At 37.6% G+C, this 17,743-nt stretch overlaps 1 protein-coding gene across 1 annotated transcript in view; it reads left to right on the top strand.

Moving 5' to 3' along the window:
- Positions 1 to 14,903, top strand: part of LOC113060191 (rap guanine nucleotide exchange factor 5-like) — a 469,578-nt gene extending 454,675 nt beyond the window's left edge. Inside the window, exons 4-18 of the mRNA XM_026229087.1 lie at positions 1,931 to 2,009; positions 2,554 to 2,698; positions 3,012 to 3,109; positions 3,552 to 3,582; positions 7,325 to 7,403; positions 7,585 to 7,734; positions 8,690 to 8,787; positions 9,287 to 9,403; positions 9,682 to 9,860; positions 11,020 to 11,110; positions 11,669 to 11,719; positions 11,972 to 12,059; positions 13,050 to 13,114; positions 13,442 to 13,496; positions 13,724 to 14,903. Of these exons, the coding sequence (XP_026084872.1) occupies positions 1,931 to 2,009; positions 2,554 to 2,698; positions 3,012 to 3,109; positions 3,552 to 3,582; positions 7,325 to 7,403; positions 7,585 to 7,734; positions 8,690 to 8,787; positions 9,287 to 9,403; positions 9,682 to 9,860; positions 11,020 to 11,110; positions 11,669 to 11,719; positions 11,972 to 12,059; positions 13,050 to 13,114; positions 13,442 to 13,496; positions 13,724 to 13,860 (1,463 nt within the window). The 3' untranslated portion in view covers positions 13,861 to 14,903. The remainder of the gene's footprint in view (positions 1 to 1,930; positions 2,010 to 2,553; positions 2,699 to 3,011; positions 3,110 to 3,551; positions 3,583 to 7,324; positions 7,404 to 7,584; positions 7,735 to 8,689; positions 8,788 to 9,286; positions 9,404 to 9,681; positions 9,861 to 11,019; positions 11,111 to 11,668; positions 11,720 to 11,971; positions 12,060 to 13,049; positions 13,115 to 13,441; positions 13,497 to 13,723) is intronic.
- The last annotated feature ends 2,840 nt before the right edge of the window (positions 14,904 to 17,743 follow it).

The following is a 17,743-nucleotide window of genomic DNA, read 5'->3' as shown; positions in this document are numbered from 1 at the left end:
GGCGAACGGCGCCGACTCCTCCGCTCCCTCACGGACGGCAGCCGCCCCTCCTTGTCGTGGGCGGTCGGCAGCGAGCTCGCCCGTCCCCGGCAACTCGCTCCAGCCCACCGCCTCGAGCGTCCATGGCGGCACAAACCTCGCCAGCTCGAGGGCACCGCGGATTCACCACAGCGGCGAGGGATCTTCAGCAGCGCGTCCCTCCTTCTCCCGGGCTTCGGCACCACTGTAATAAACAAATCTCCATATTCATCGGGAAGAAGGAGGCGGGAACCGGCGCACAATCAAAACTCATTTTAATAATCAGAAATAAACACAAAACGGCGCGTCAGCCCCTCACGGCGACTGACGCGCACAAATAAAAGCCAAAACCTAAAATAATGTCCCAGGCCTGGTCCTCTCTCGTCCTTCACGGTCGTCGCTCCAGTTTTATATCCTTCCATCTCCTACGTGGGACTCGATACTAGCGGTGGGGCTCAGGTGTAGCTCATCTCCAATCACTACACCTGGCCTCACTCCTCGTTCCCACGCCTCTCGGCCCCGCCCCACTCGCCACAATTATAAATATCTTTACTGTCACTTTTGATCATTTTAATTTCCTTGCTGAGTAGAAATGTTTATGTCTTTATCTTTATTTTACTTATGATAGTGTACCACAAAAATATTACCAGCAAATATTGTAAATAAATAAAATTTCTCTATACTGTGTGTGTGTGCGCGTGTATGTATGTACATATATATATATATATATATATATATATATATATATACACACACACACACAACCATATTATAGTATAATATATATGTATACCTCTTTCATTATTATTATTATTTTATTATTATATGCAATGCACTTAACATATAATTAAGCGTGATTAAACGTGTGTAAAAAATTTTCACTTGAATAATGAGTTGATCAGATCTGTTTAGATCCTGTGTACCGCTCCTTTTTGAATTTCTCATCTGAGAGCTTATCATTCTGTAGGATACTGTTGTTCTATTAAGAATTATTGTCAGTAGATGAAATAATGGAAACAAAGAATCCCTTCATTTCATATGAGGTTACATTAAGGTGAATGATAAAAGGTTCTTCGTCTTTTCCAGCATGAAATAAATCTCTTTAGCGAAGTTTACACAGCATATGGTTGAATGTGGCTCTTTACTATACACAGAGGAAACGTTCTGTCATTCTGCGAGTCAGATAAGTATTCCCGTCATTGCTGTGGTGTGGGATTAAAAACATTGGGAGGCTTGCTCAAGGTCACCACGCACCAAGCGCTCGATTAATTCAGTCATACTTTCACAGCGAGATGATGTATGAACAGCGGCACTGAACGCTTCCGGGAAAACACAACTCGAATTAAAGTGGTGCAATACTAAAGTGTGAAAATGTAGGGGAAAAGAGAGAACAGAAGAAAACAAACAAGAGCACATGTAAACTGCCTGTTGGGTTTGATTCAGCTGTGCTGAATTTTTCATGATGCGACAGTACATGCACCAGAGTCTTAGCTTTACTGTCTCAATGTAGCTGCAATGATTTACTTTGTGAAACCCACAGGTTTTAAGGAATAGTTTGCCCCAAAATTAAATGTTGGCCAGTGTTTAATCTTTTTTTGTTTTTTTGTTTTTTCACACACAAATAAATTGTATGACTTGAAGACTCGGACTATGGCACTTAAGTCATATGGAATGATCATACGATTCTTTTATGCTTTTTTTGAGCCCCATCCACCATTATTATTTGAAAAAGAGCAGTATGAACATTCTTCAAAACGTCTCCTCTGACAAAACGAATAGTACTGAAATGACATAAGGGTTTAAAATATTAAAAGCATTCTTCATTGTGAAGTTTCTCCAGAGTTTTTCATGATTTTGTGTTGCTTTCTTACTTAAATGTCTAATATGTGTTACATGTTCTGTTCATTTTCAGATAATCTATTGGATGACTTCCTGCTGACGTACCCTGTGTTCATGTCCACCAGTGACCTGTGCCAAGCACTACTCGGTCAATATCCTTCTCATGATATGAACACATGCTCTCTTATGCTTCATTGCTGATGTTGTTTTTGCTATAACAGTTGCCTGCATGCTTTTTTAAATGTGAGCTGTACAATATAAAGAACCACTTAAAAGTTTGGGGTCAGTAATTTTTCATGTTTATAAAAGCTGTCTCTTATGCTAACCAAGGTTGTATTTGTAACTGTTTTCCTTTTTAATATATTTTAAAATGTCATTTATTCCTGTGATGCAAAGCTCAGCATCATTACTCCAGTCTTCGGTGTCACATGATCCTTCAGAAATCCTTCTGATATTCTGATTTACAGCTCTGTTACACATGTTCTTTTACATGATCTTAACGATCTACCTGGCGTTAAACCACTTAACAAATTCCATGCTGTTTAGCCGAGGGCACTCAATTAATTCTCTGTTACCGAACCCCTTTTAATTTAACACAGAGAATTCAGCCGCAGGCATTTCCTCCTTGCTCTGAACTGTGTCAGAGCAGTCTAGCGTGCTGGAATAGATTTTATGCCTTAACTGCTCCTGGTCCACCTATTGTTCAAAGAAATGCAGGATGAAAGAGGAGCGGAGAGACACTCTGCTTAGGAAACGAAAAGTGCTGCACCTGCTGTCCCAGTGGAGCTCGCTGTGCACAGACCTGCCCCGGGACAACGAGCACGCCAAGCTATTCCTCAAGGTACGGATGGAGAGAAGGGAGGGAATTATTTTTAGAAAATACAAAAATGCCACCACCCCTACAGCACTTGATTCCTTAATGCTACATAATGAGTGAAGATCACGAGATTATTGCTGGCTTCAGAGGATTTTTAAATGCCCTCAGACATTTTCCTTAGCATACGCGACACATGAACATGTATCTCAGTGAAATGGTGCACACTTATCCGTTTTTGTTATTTAAATAAGTGAAATTAATCAGATTTTTCAGTTGCCACGGCAGTAAGTTATGCCCCATTTGCAACCTAAAAATGTGTTCATTTTAACATTTGTAGACTCTGTACAGATACGTTCTGGATGATCTCTATGAGTTTCCCTCACTGGAGAAGGATCTAAAAGAACTTCAGAAACTTCTACGGATGCAAAGGAGACAGTGAGTCACCACATTGCCACAATCACAACTGATGTTACACACTCAGTTTTATTAGGCTTAAATCACCCATTTCTCATTCATAATGTCTTGGTTATATATGGTAACCCTCGTTTCCTGAAGGAGGGAACGGAGATATCATGTCGGTGACCGACAAATTGGGATATCGATTCAATAGACGAGCCAATGCACATCGGCATGAAATTATTGCATCCAGTGCAGCTGATTTCCTCCTTCAGGGAACGAGGGTTACCATACATAACCGAGATGTTCCCTTTGATGATTCAGGCCTGATCTGAATGAGAAAAGGCTTTTTACGACCGTTGGGAGATGCCATCTTGCAGAATTTATATAATGGCGCATTTATATTACAGGTGATTCCTTTGACTCATTCTTCTCTGTTTCTTTTTGTCTCCCTCGTCTTCCTACCCCTCTCATCTCTCAGCACGGTAGATGAATACTCTCCGCAAAGGAAGGTAAGAGTTAAGACCATCTATTGTATTACCTGCACAGAATCTCTATTAAGCCTTCTCACTGTACTTTGATTGAACGCCTTGTGTTTTATTGGGGAAAGATTGTTCAGAAATCACTATATTGACACTAAAGAGTCATTGTATTGACACTTGCACACGCTTGAGGCTTTGTGATTTAAAAAAGCAAAAGCAGGGCATTTCAAGCTTCGGTCACTTCTATCATTCTCACTTCAACAAAGAAAAAACTAAAGAAAAAAACAAACTCCATCCTAAAGTAAACCTAAAGTTTCAACCACAGATTTTAATAGAGAGCTTTTCCAAAATGGGCTTAAGAAATATTATAAAAATGTTAAATATGAGCCCATTCAAACACGAGGGACAATAACGATATCTTTAAAGTTTTAATTCCACACCACGACTATAATTATAACAACACAGAAGAACGATATAGCTGGAATCACTTTCCAAAGCCAGTCAGCCTATCAGAATCCATCCTGCTTTAAAGAGCTCAAACATTTAAAGGGATAGTCCACAATAAAAGGAAGATTTTGTCATTTTTCAACCCGTAAAAGCTTTGTTCATTTTCAGAACACAATTTAAGATATTTTGGATGAAAACCGGGAGGCCTGTGAGTGTGACTGTCGCATAAACTGCCAAGTAAAATACACTGTCAAGGTCCAGAAAGTGTGTAAAGCATTGTCAGAATAGTTAATCTGACATCAGTGTTTCAACAGTAACGTTATGAAGTGACGAGAATACTTTCTGTATGCAAAAAAATAAAATAAAAAAAAAAGACTTCATTCAACAATTTGCCTCGTCTGTGGAGTGACACAGAGGAGACAAAGGAGGAGGGGAAGTCATGGCCTAATGGTTAGAGAGTCGCACTCCCAATCGAAGGGTTGTGGGTTCGAGTCTTGGGCCGGCAGGAATTGTGGGAGTGCATGTACAGTGCTCTCTCCACCTTCAATACCATGACTTAGGTGCCCTTGAGCAAGGCATCGAACCCCCAACTGCTCCCCGGGCCGCAGCATAAATGGCTGCCCACTGCTCTGGGTGTGTGTTCACAGTGTGTGTGTGTTCACTGCTGTGTGTGTGCAGTTTGGATGGGTTAAACGCAGAGCACGAATTCTGAGTATAGGTTACCATACGTGGCTAAATGTCAGGTCTCTTTCACTTTCAAATTTTTGCATTAAAAAATTCTTCATAAAGTTATGAAGCGACGACAATACTTTGTGTACGCAAAAAAAAAAAGAAGAAAAAAAAGACTTTATTTAACAATTTGTCTCCTCTATGTCACAAATTGTTGAATAAAGATTGTTGAATATTTTTTTTTTTTTCATTTTTAAATGTATTTTCATCTCTTCATAACGTTATTGTTGAACCACTGATGACAGGTGGACTATTCTGATGATGCTTTTCAGTACTTTTCTGGACCTTGACAGTGTATTTTACTTGGCAGTCTATGAGACAGTCACAAACTTCACTGTTTTCATCCAAAATATCTTAAATTGTGATCCGGAGACAAACAAAGCTTTTTCGAGTTTGGAACGGCATGGGGGTAAGTGATTAATGAGAAAATTTTCACTTTGGGGTCGAGTATCTCTTTAAAGCTTCTGCTTTACCTATGGATTTTCTGCTGCTAGTAATTTATTTTTAAAAATAAATAAAACATCCTCTTGTTCAGTGTTATTTTAGAATTATTTATATTATTATAATATCAATGAAAATTAGTATTATGAAATTTATGAATTACATGAAATTAGCTTTTATTTTGATATTTTTAGCTGTATTTTTTTACAATATTGTCCAAGTTGTACTTATTTTGTGCTATTTTTATAATTAACATTTAACTTTATTCTTCTGCATTTATAGACATTATTATAGTAATATGGTGTAGTAATTCACATGTTCATTTCATATATATATATATATATATATATTAGTGCTGTCAATCGATTAAAAAAAATAACTAATTAATCGCACAATTTTTTAAAATTAATCGCGATTAATCGCAATTAAAAGACTGAAACTTTTTGGATATGTAAATGTAAAATGTAAATAATTAATGTAAACTCAAGACAAATAAACTATTTAAATTCAAAATATGATTGTTTATTGGAATTTTTGTTTAACTTGTAACACAGATTTTCTCATGTAAACAACATACCTGCAATAAACCATCAATATCCTCCAAATTAACTGTTGGCTTGAAAGCCATATTTATTACAGAAATAAAAACACAGGCATGTAAGTACCATTTGAATTTCAAAACAATCAATGCCAATAAAAAACAAAAATGATTTCCATGTTGAATTCTAAGTGGACTGCAAAAAAATTCCAAAGTATAGTCATTGCCAGTGCTTTAAGTGGGCCAGTACGCACAGGTACTCAGTACCGCCACTTCCAAATATAGCTCTTGAGCGTACCGCCACCTCTCCGTGCGCCCAGAACGTGCTTGTAGCGTACCGGTACGCTCATTTGGACATCTGTTTTAATAGAGGTTTTAATCTTTTACCTGCACTGCCGATTTTCAGAGCGCCCTTCACAATGCAAGCTTCCTAATTCATCCCACCCAGAGCAGAAACTACATTACCCATTCACCCTTAAGTTATGCAAGAGAATAGCGCATGTGTCGCTTTTCCCACTGTTAAGTGTCAACAACTCAACGTGGCCGGAGAAGGTGTGTGAAACTCGTTGTGAGTTATACTAAAGCAAAATCTTGAGTATTTATTGTCTGATAAACATTAAAAACTGTCTGCGGAGGTTGAGTCGTCCTGCAGCCCCCGCTGGCTGTTCATTGGCTGCAGCATCTTTTTTCTAAGTTCTAAAAAAATACCGTAGACGGCAAGGCACAAATTTAGATATTCATTTATCTAATTAATCTATAGCCTATGCACAAAGACAATATGATCTTTTTGTCCCCTTTTTGTTTTAAAGCTTGATGAAGAGAGAGAGCGCAAGTTGCTCCAGCTGAGGAGGACAGTGATGCACGCGTACAGGAGTGATTGACAGTTCGCGGCACTGTGTACAAAAAATACTCCGCTACACAATTATTTCGTTATTTTCGTTTAAGCTTATTAACGTTAGCGTTACAGAAAGGTCTGATTTACGCACTGTTACAGTCATTGTTTTTTTTTTTTTTTTTTAAACAATGACATTTGAGTTCATGATTTTAATGTTGCTGTTTCTTGTGGCAGACTGAATGAAGAGTAATGTTTCTTGTGGCAGACTGAAGAGTAATCCGGCAGAGTTTTATACTGAAACTTTCCGTCTAAAAGTCCTTCCTTGGTCTTATCCATATTTCTTTGCAAGTTGAACACACATAGGCCAAAACTGGAAATAAAAAAACTGCAACCGCGTTAATTGCGTAATTTTTTTTTTAACGCGTTAAATATTTCAAATTAATCGAATGCGTTAACGCGCTAATTTTGACAGCACTAATATATATATATATATATATATATATATATATATATATATATATATATATATTATTATTATTATTATTATTATTTTTTTTTATTATTTTTTTTTTTTAATTAGATTTCATCTGTATTTAAATTTATGTAATATTTCCGTTAATGTTTTGTTTTAGTTTTACTTAACAATAACACTACTCATTTTCAAGACTGAGATGATGAGTTGTACAGTTTCAGGCTTTCACCGTTTTGTGTGTGTATGTGTGAGTGTGTGTATTTCTCATAAACAATAATATTCTCAATGCCACACATTTACTATGTTCCAGAATAAAGCTCTCTTCCATCAGCTGAGTCTAAAGGAGAACTGGCACCCTGTGAGAGGAGCTCAGAGGGAGATGAAGGAAGGTAAGCTCATCAAATATTCCCTCATATTTCTCTCCTGTACACTCTCATAGCGTTCTGGCTGCCTGCAGAGCTGCTGGAGACCCACGGCAGGTTGTTTATGAATAACAGCACATGATAATGTTATTTTATAGCATTTTTGTGGCTGATTCATGCAGTGTTGGGTGTGTGTGTTTCTCCTCAGTGCTGTGTCGTGTGTATTTGAACATAGACTCATACATGAGTGTGAGGACCCACAGTGAGGTGTCCGTGCAGGAACTGTTGAGCACTGTGGCTGAAAGGTTCGACTGTGCTGAAGACGACATGGTGCTGATGGCCGTCACATATCCTGGAGGTCTAAGCAAGTTCATTCAACTGTCTATTTTCATATTGATTGACATAACTGCAGCTTTGTGTTTATGAGACATCACTGTCTGCTGGGGTGCCATCATGCTTTTAAACAAGTTATTATGGTACAACAGAGCTTAAAGCTTGTTTTAAAGGCGCTGTATGTAATTGTTTTGACTGTTCTAAAGCATTAAAAATACCATGTTTGCAGATATAACAAGTTCACATACTTGTTTCTTCGAAAAACAATGCTAAAGCCAGTTATTCTACTTTGAAATGTGCATTCAGTGTCAAAATGTCTGCCTTTGTTTTGGTCTATGCGATTTCACCCACTGCCGATTCATCCAATAGTTCTTCCACACACTGGGTTGCCAGGTGGCGGAAAACACAGCGTACTGCATTTTTCCTGTTACGTGTTCTCAATCTGGCAACTCCCATGAATGTGGAGTTTGAGGACCGGAGACAGGAAAAGCAACTTTAGCCAATATTTTGAATTTGGAGTGCAGTATCCATTTCAACCTAGCTGTCCAAAGTTTTTTTTTTTTTTTTTTGTGTGTGTGTGATTAATGAAATAATACATTTTTGTTATTTAAAATCGTCATGCAACATACTTATAAAAATAAACGGTAGAATTTATTATAAAATATAAAGTCATAAAATTCTAAAACTAGAGGGCTATTCACATTTGAGTCAAAATTGAATTTTTAAAGAGAACCCCTTCAGCAAATAATACACCATTTTTTAGTGGTGCACTCACTTTTGGCATGGCCTCAAGTATTTTGTAAGAACTCTTTTATTATTTAACTTTTTCCTACTGCGCAATTGGCTCTTGGGAGTAAGTAAATAATTTCTAAATACATTTTTTTTTACCTGATTTCTGTTGTAGCTCACTGTTTACCCTTTTGATATTCCCTGACATTGACGCTTTCTCTCCATCGTTATTTCTCTCTCTCTTTCTCCAGAGAAGGTTCTGCTTCAGTCAGATCAGTGTGTGTTCTCGTCTTCACTTAGTGCCGCTGAGAGGCTGCACGTCTGCAGAAGAGACCTGACGGAGATCGTGGTGAGAGTCAGAATGCTGTTCTCTGAACTGCTCTTAAAAGAATCCTGCTTTCCACACCATTAGTTCAAGTCAACACACAACTGTACTTGTGCACACAACTTGCATTCTTAACTTTTCTTGCACCAAAGTTCCTGCCAGGATTTTATGCCAGAAACAAACTCTTTGCAAGTATAAAAATAAACTTGAATATGCTTATGATTCTAATGTCTATAACAATTTGTGATTGACCCACTTTAGCTTAGTATTCATAACTGGTCTGGGTCAACAAGGAATATGTGTTTATACAAAGTATATTCATCTTAATTTAAATTTTAATTTTAATCTTAATGGGCGGCAGTGGCTCAGTGGTTCATGTAGGTTGTTGGTGAATGTGAGGCAACTTGTAAAGCGCTTTGGATGGCCATGGGGTCTGTTGAAAGCGCTATATAAATGCAGTCCATTTACCAATTAATTTGAAAAGATTAATTACAATCAGGATGTCTATCTTCTGTTGTCCCAGAGTCCCTTCACTGATAACAGGCAGCAGAGCTCAGTGAAGATGCTGAGCATGAACACGTGGGATGTAGCCGTGTCGCTCACCAACTGTGACTGGAGTCTCTTTAGTATCGTGCATGAGGTAATGTCTGCACATTTCCGACAGTGCAGCACTAGAGAAGGTGTCCTAGAAAAGATATCAATGAAATACAAACTAACTGAGTTAGTTACATTAGACTCAAACACAGTTGCTTGATGTAATATCAGTCTGGAATGAAAGTAAATATATACAATGGCAGTGATCATTTTAAGAACACGGCTGGCTTGTAATCAAACACACTCAATAGTTTTGATTCCAAAAAAGAACTGCCAACAATGTTCAACAACCTCAGAGCCATGACATTTTACTTTTCTCTGCAGCAAGAGCTGGTATACTTTACACTGAGCCGAGACGTGAGCGCCGGCCACACGATGGCGCTGGAGCAGCTGTTGCAGCGCTGCAATGAGACTCAGCAGTGGGTGATGACTGAAGTGCTCCTGTGCCCAAACCTCTGCAAACGTGTGCAGCTCTTCAAGAAATTCATCAAGATTGCAGCACAGTAAGTGTACACTTAGTCTCAGCCTGAGACGTCACGCCCACAGACCGTTGGCTAAACGTTTAATGCAAATGGGACACAAAAGTGGAAACACTTCAGGAGTGCCAAAGTCGTCACCGGATTGGTTGAATTCTGCAGGATTTCTGCACGACATGTGGCGCGTTCTTTAGTGTTCTGCCTGGAAACAAAAATACAGTGGAAGAAATAAGAAAGCCGCCGTGTTTACAACTGTGATGATGAGCGCTCATCAGGATCAACTAAACGCTGGATTTTCTAAAGTATGTGAAATATGTAAAGTTCACAGCATAGAATCTTTATGGGTGCTTTCACACTAGCACCCGGAGTCGATTGACGTCAGAATTCGGTTCGTTTGGATGATGTGTACGCTGTCTTCCGTACTCGGATGCGCACCCACGAACCGTACCCGAGTCCGCTTAAAAACAGTGGTCTGGGGTACGCTTCATGTGAACTCTGGTACGGTCCGCTGCTTATGTGAACACAATCGTACCAAATCACGGAAGTGAACCGCTTTTAATGACAAATTAATTGAGGAAAATAGTAATGTTATGAGTAATGAGTTATGTTATGGATTTGCCGCCTTCTCCTGCGCTGTTGTTACCAAGCAACGGGGTAAACAGCTGATGGCTTTATGACGCAAGCGAACCGCGGTTCGGACTCAAATATTATAATATGAACACAGTCCAGCGGGGGCAGGGGGATGGGGGAGCAACCGAACTCGGGTTCGGACCAGGCAAGTGAACCAAGTGTGAAAGCACCCTAAAATACGTCCAAGAGTTTTACACACCGGTCTGTTATTTCGACGACATTTCTACGCTTCAAAACGTGATTATGAACGAAATGAACTGTAGTTGGTTGTTTTACATGTTGGTCAAACGCTCTCATGGGCGGGCCTTGGCCAATGAAAGCTGCCATGAATTCCAGACCTTCAGTCTAATCTAAAATAATCCCATATTTTAGCTGAACGACCATAGCCCTACAAACATCCACCTGGCAACTCAAAACATCCTAGCAATCACATCAACACCCTGACATTGTGGAAGAAAGTTTCTCCTGAAAATTAAAAGTTATTTGTGGTTGTATTTCGTTCTATTCAAATATTTCAAACAATGAGCACGCTTATGTGATCTTCCTTTCTTTTTAGCTGTAAAGAACAGAGGAACCTGAGCTCATTCTTTTCCATCATTATGGGACTGAACAGTCCTGCTGTCAGTCGACTCACTCAGACATGGGAGGTAGGAAGACACCATCTCTAGTGCACAGAAATATACTACTATATATGTGGAAGTTTGTAGTCTTGCAGTTTTTTTAGGGGAAGTCGTGGCCTAATGGTTAGAGGGTTGGACTCCCAATCAAAGGGTTGTGAGTTCTACTCTCAGGCCGGACGGAATTGTGGGTGGGGGGAGTGCATGTACAGCTCTCTCTCCACCTTCAATACCACGACTTAGGTGCCCTTGAGCAAAGCATCGAACCCCCAACTGCTCCCCGGGCGCCGCAGCATAAATGGCTGCCCACTGCTCCGGGTGTGTGCTCACAGTGTGTGTGTGTGTTCACTGCTCTGTGTGTGTGCATTTCGGATGGGTTAAATGCAGAGCACAAATTCTGAGTATTGGTCACCATACTTGGCTGAATGTCACTTCACTTTCACTTTTTTCGTCATCAGTCTTTATGATGTATTATGTTTTAGAAGCAAGAAGTGCATTGCAAACTCTGCGAAACTGGAACTGTACATTGGCTTCAGTTCTAAAGGTTTTTTTTTTTATTTTTATTTTTTTACCTGTCCTCATTTTTAGAAAGTCCCTGGGAAGTTCAGGAAGTTGTTCTCCGAGCTGGAGAGCTTGATGGTAAGTGATTGTCTCATCACAATCTTAAATTGCCTCCTGCTAGTTCACCTCCTGCTACAGAATTTTGTGCCGTTTACGGCTCATTAGGACATAATATATGAAGCCGTAATCATATGGGAGCCTCTGGCCTCCAGGGAGGAAACAGTAGATGATGTTACAGAGGAAGAGATTTGAGTCTAACCAGATGGTTTCAGTGTAAAATAAAACAAACCCGCAAATATGTACACATGAATGCTTTTTTATGACCCCCAGGACCCTTCTTTAAATCACAAAGCCTACAGAGATGCCTTCAGGAAGATGAAGCCTCCCAAGATCCCTTTCCTGCCTCTTCTTCTGAAAGGTGCAGAAAAGCAAATTTAAGATACACAACATACATGATTAATAAATATTAATAATCTGCATGTCACACCGTGTCCTAACCAGCCAGAAGCTATTTATCTCACTGAACACGAAACTGCTGCTTCATATGAAGCGAGCACAACTGTTCCAAAAGATATTTGAAGATTAATGTTGCAATGGAAAAGAAGTAGCCAGAGATTTTATTTTGTACTGTGAAATAATAATAATAAACAAAACATAACATGTACAGTAGAGCAGGGACTTATGTGGACAGCATGATTGGAGTCTAGCATATAGAGCAGGTTGTTGACATGACATGGTATTTTCACTGTCACACAAGATATAAATGAATATATTTAGAATTGTCATAATTTTAATCTTAAATATTTTTGAAAAGATGACAGCTAATTTTGTCAAAGTTTGTCTCCATAATGTCCTACGGGTCATGTGGGGAATAATATTATTCATAATTTCACATTAAATAAATAACACTAAATGTAAGTAATAAAGTGTCTAACAATAAAGATAAATCTCTCTTATGCTACTTGTATATTATGAAGCTTTTTTTTTCTTCTTTTTATTTTTATATATCACACCATGGGACAAATGTAATTTACCGTTTAATAATAAAAGTTAATTAAAAAAATGTTTATTTTCTCAAACATCAGACTTCAAACTACATAAATATATGGAATAAAAAAAAATAAAAAAAAATAACCAAAATAAATGCTTGGATGATTCAAATATTATATGTAGAAAAATTTATTTATTTTGGACTACTGAGATTTTGCCGTGGACAGAGCTACCAATCACAACACAGCAGAAATAAAACAAACAAGCTATTGACAAAATGTTTGATCATGGCTGTTTTGAAAAAAAGAAAAAGCATTTATTGCCACGGATCTGGTTAGGACATGGTGAGAGATTCTTCCTGAGAGACTTTTTGCCAAACTTATGTGTAATGACTTCTAAACAAATTCTATCTGAACAGATATTACCTTCATTCACGAGGGCAACAGAACATTTCTTGACAACCTAGTCAACTTTGATAAACTAGTAAGTGAACAATTAGACTTTATAGAGCTTTTATTTATTTTAAAGCTAGTTCACCCAAAAATGAGATTTTCATCATTTACTCAACCTCACATCATTTTAATCTTGTATGCCTTTCTTTTTTCTTTGTCACCAAGATTATTATAATCTTATAATAATATATATATATATATATATATATATATTTTTTTTTTTTTTTTATACAAGTTTGGAGTGACATGAGGGTGAGTAAATAGCCCTTGAATTAAAATTTTTGGGCAAACTATTCCTTTAATGTCATGTCCCATCAAGTGAGAAAAACAAGCTAATGTGAGTGTATTTTATGTGCAGCACATGATAGCAGACACATTGCGCATTATCAGCCAGTGTCGGACAGATCACATGGGTAAGTGCTCAAATTACACAGATAATAACTGTAAAATAATGTTTTCCTTACCTTGCTGAAGTGTAATCTCGGCCCAGCTAGAACATCTAATGAAGTTGCAAATAAATGACAGTTTTGAACATGTTTTCCACCTGGCCCTCAAATTTCTCTCTTCATTTTAAGCCCGGATAGCAGAAAGTATTGTACACTCAGAGTCATCCTCACTACTGATGTGTTGGTTTCTATAGGGTATAGGTGTCCATCAGGAAACATGCTGTCGCAGAAGGACAGCATAGAAGTGAGAACATACATCAGTTACCTGCACGTCATCGACAATCAACAGACTCTGTTTGAGCTCTCACACAGACTTGAGCCCAGGACATAAATGATGGAAGGACATGATGTATCCTAAATCCACTTCAGAAGACAGGACAGCATCCTTCTAACTGAAGGCTGTGATGAGTGAGTCCTCCACTAGAGAGAGACACACTCACACACACTAACCACACAGGATAGAACAGTATTGCACAGCCAAAGAAGCATCCGCCAATTCAACAGTGTGAAAGGAACAAAGAAGCTGAATCATGCAAGACTGTGAAATAGAAAACTGGCTTCTGAAACAGGAAGAATTTACAGAACTGTTATAACAGGAAACATCACAGTGGATCCAGTATTCTGTTTGTTACAGTACAGAAACATCACGTTGGGAATTCAGATGTTTTCATACACACTTTCACTCTGTAGTGTAGGGCAGATTTTATGAGAAAATAATAGACCCATCATTATTCCTACGTAGTCCAATTAATCTGCAATGTGAGGTACATGCACAAATCACAAAACAATGTGATGCCTTGATCATGACCAACAAACAGTTTATAGACAATCAGAAAAATATTCCAAGGCAGCACACTGTATTTTAGCTGCAGAATTGCTACCAGAAGCAGGAAGTAGAAGTCTAGCAGATTTTAAGATAAATAATTGGTTTTAAATTATGGATGTATTTTATTGGAAAGGCCATACTGAAAATAACTGAGCAGTGGTTCTTACACTAGATGGTGCTTAAAAAAAGCTAATATGTAGATTTCTTGTATAAGTTGTAGTTGGACTTGTGAGACATTGAGCTATTTATTACACAACAAGCTTGTCCCTGATTCAGGAGGGAAAACAAAACAGGTTTTACATGCAAAGAAAATCTGTAATTGACTGTAAATGTAATCAGATGGTCTGAAGGATTTGGTGACACCATTGATTGACCAATTTTATAAAGCCTGTGAACTCTGTAAATACTAAGACTTAAAATAAATAAATATAATAATAATAAACAGGCTATACAGCAATAGCAAGGTGTACATCTCACCCTCAGAGAGAAAAAAAAATGTTAGCAGTGATTGACTGTAGCTGCGGTTTGCACAAGTTTTCTTCACTAAGAGCCTGACATTAAAGAATAATAATAAAAAAAATAAAATAAATAAAACTTGTGAAAGTCCGTTTTTTATTTATTTATTTATTTATTTTGTGCTTAATATTTTAATATCCTCCTGAGAACCATTAAATAAAATAAAAAAAGCTTTGTAGATTTTATTTATTTTATTTATGTCATTACATTGGTTGGAGCATAATAAACATATAAAGGAAAAAAATAAAAATAAAAAAATAAAAAGGAGAAGTCTAATAATGGGAGTAATAACTTGGCAACTTTTTCATAAGAATCTTATATTTCATAGGAAATTGGGAATATTGATCTATAATTTCTTTCCCTATTAACTTGTGTTTCCCCTAATTGCCTGGCGCCCTCTAAAGATGTATGAAAATGATGCCCCGTTTCACAAAAAAAGTCATATTCCGTTTTGAAACCTGTAACATTTTTCGGATAAGTTTTTTTTCTTTTCTTTTTTTTTTTTCTCATTATTATTTTTATTATTATTATTATTTTATGACAAACAGTTTGAAAATTTGTCCAATTTTAAATTTACGCAAATATTATATTCCCCTAAGAGTGCTTAATTTTATCATTCTGTGTTTAATATCATATTATTATTATTATTATTTAAAATGTTTTAATAATGAGTTCCAGAAAGTTAAAATACCTCTAGAGTGATAAAGTTCGAATAACTTAATTAATAACTGCATTAGAATGCTTTCAAGGGCTCAAGCTTCAATTGCCAGCTTTAAAATGACGTTTTGGAACTAGCAAAAGAGGCACTGGATGAGGTGCGGAAGAAATAACCCTACTCCCAACAGGGATTTAAGTACAAAAACCGGACGAATCTCTTTAAATATATCATCTGATCGATGTCTTGAGGTGGGTTTACAGCTTCGCAATGTGGCCGCATCACCACCTCGGGTGTGCATTATTTTTCTAATAATTCAACGGCCAGTCATCAATCATTCCTTACATGTACATTTAATAGAGACCGCAAAGCTAAAAGGAAATGCCATGGAACTCGTGTTCTGATTTCATTGGGTCTACAAATTGGGATTTCCTAATAAACCCCAGACCTCATTATTCATCAGTAATAATGTGAATATTACTCAGTTAGGCTTGTTTGGCTTACAGTGCATTTCAGCTGACTCGGTGTGAACCGAGGATGAATTGTCCAAAGAGTTACAGATCCATCCTGCCCTGGGCCATTATTACTTGCTGTGAGGCCGCTGCTGGACTCATTGAGAGGGGAAGAACAGCTCCACAGCTTGTGCTACCCTCTCATTTTCCTCTCCGGGACAGATGTGTCATTTTCTTGTCTCTTGACAAGGTCTGCGTCATAGCAAAGAACTGTACGGACCATCCCAGATAAACACAGCAGCAGATGTTATGCATTTTGTGATTGTGTACTCTGTAGAATTTTGTTTAATACCTTCCAAAATACTACTGAGCAAAATCACTTTTGTTCAGTTCAGCAATATAATGTAACTTGTTAACAAATCAAATCATGGGGCACATGAGGCAAAGAATGGACATGACCAAGCATGTCATTTAGAGATGATAACTATTTGGTTTCTGTCACGACGTGAGATGAATCACAGTATCTATCTACACACCTCATTTGAAAATCAGCATGAACCTGGTTCATAATCTACTGGGAGTCTCATTGTAGAGGCTCTGAGGAGATCATGTCATTCATTAAACACTGGGCTGCCAAGAACCAGCTTTCAATGTAATTAAGATAATAACAACATCACTATTGTATGGAAGCCCGTTTCTGCCACTGAATAAAAAATAAAATGAGGGAATTGTGAGTTCATATTTTGCGATTCTGACTTGATAACACGCCAATATGAGTTATAAAGTCAAAATTGCAAGCTATAAAGTTTTCTCACAAGAGAAAAAAGCCTTGCAATCCCGATAAAAAAAAAAAAAGTCTGAATTGCAAGTTTTAGATATGAACTCTCAATTCTGATAAAAATGTCAGGATTATGAAATAAAAAGTAAAAAAAAAATTATCTAGTGGCGGAAACTTATGACAATAATGGCAACTTTTCTATAGTATACTGATGTTCTGCAGAGCTAGGGCTGCACTATTTGGGAAAAATATGATTGGTTTTATATTTTATATGATATATATATAACGTGGATCATGACAGGGTTGTGTGCAAAAGCTTCACATGACATGCATTGTAAATATATTTGCGATTTACAATTTTGCTTTTATTTCAATTAATCGTGCATCCATGCATAGACCAAAATATATATTTCGATCAGCACATTACTACTAATGTAGGTCAACCTCTGTGAGCACAGTTGGTTGGTTGTTTACACAGACAGAAACAGTGCCACTTTGCAGACGGTTGGCGTGTTTTGAGACGGAAGCTCCAGATGAAGTTATATGAAGCTGTTATGGTTGAAGGGTAGGTGTCATAGAACAGAGCCATTTGGAGCAGCTCCATGTTTGAGGACAGAATCAGTTCACCCTATAAGATTGTGAGAAGAGGCAGATTTTAGCAACAGTGCTCTTTACTTTCTCACAGGTGTTACATAACCTCCCATCTAGGGCTGGGGAGCCAGTAACAAAAACTAAGAAAAATATCAAAAAAAAAAGAAAAGAAAAACTCAGAGAGAACCAGGACAATCCAGCCTCCTGACCCAGAGTCAACACAGACACCAATTCAAATGAATGTCTTTTTAAATTGAAAAGATAAGAAAAAAAAGAAAGAAAAAAAACACCAACAACATAGAAACTCAAATCTCAAAGAAAGTATTAACAGACATAGAGGGAACAGACACTTCAGGGGAGAGCTAGGCCAAAATAACAATATAATCCAAAAATCCT

Source organism: Carassius auratus, chromosome 41, assembly GCF_003368295.1.
Source record: "Carassius auratus strain Wakin chromosome 41, ASM336829v1, whole genome shotgun sequence".
Lineage (NCBI taxonomy): Eukaryota > Metazoa > Chordata > Actinopteri > Cypriniformes > Cyprinidae > Carassius > Carassius auratus.
This window is presented reverse-complemented; position numbering and strand designations above follow the sequence as displayed.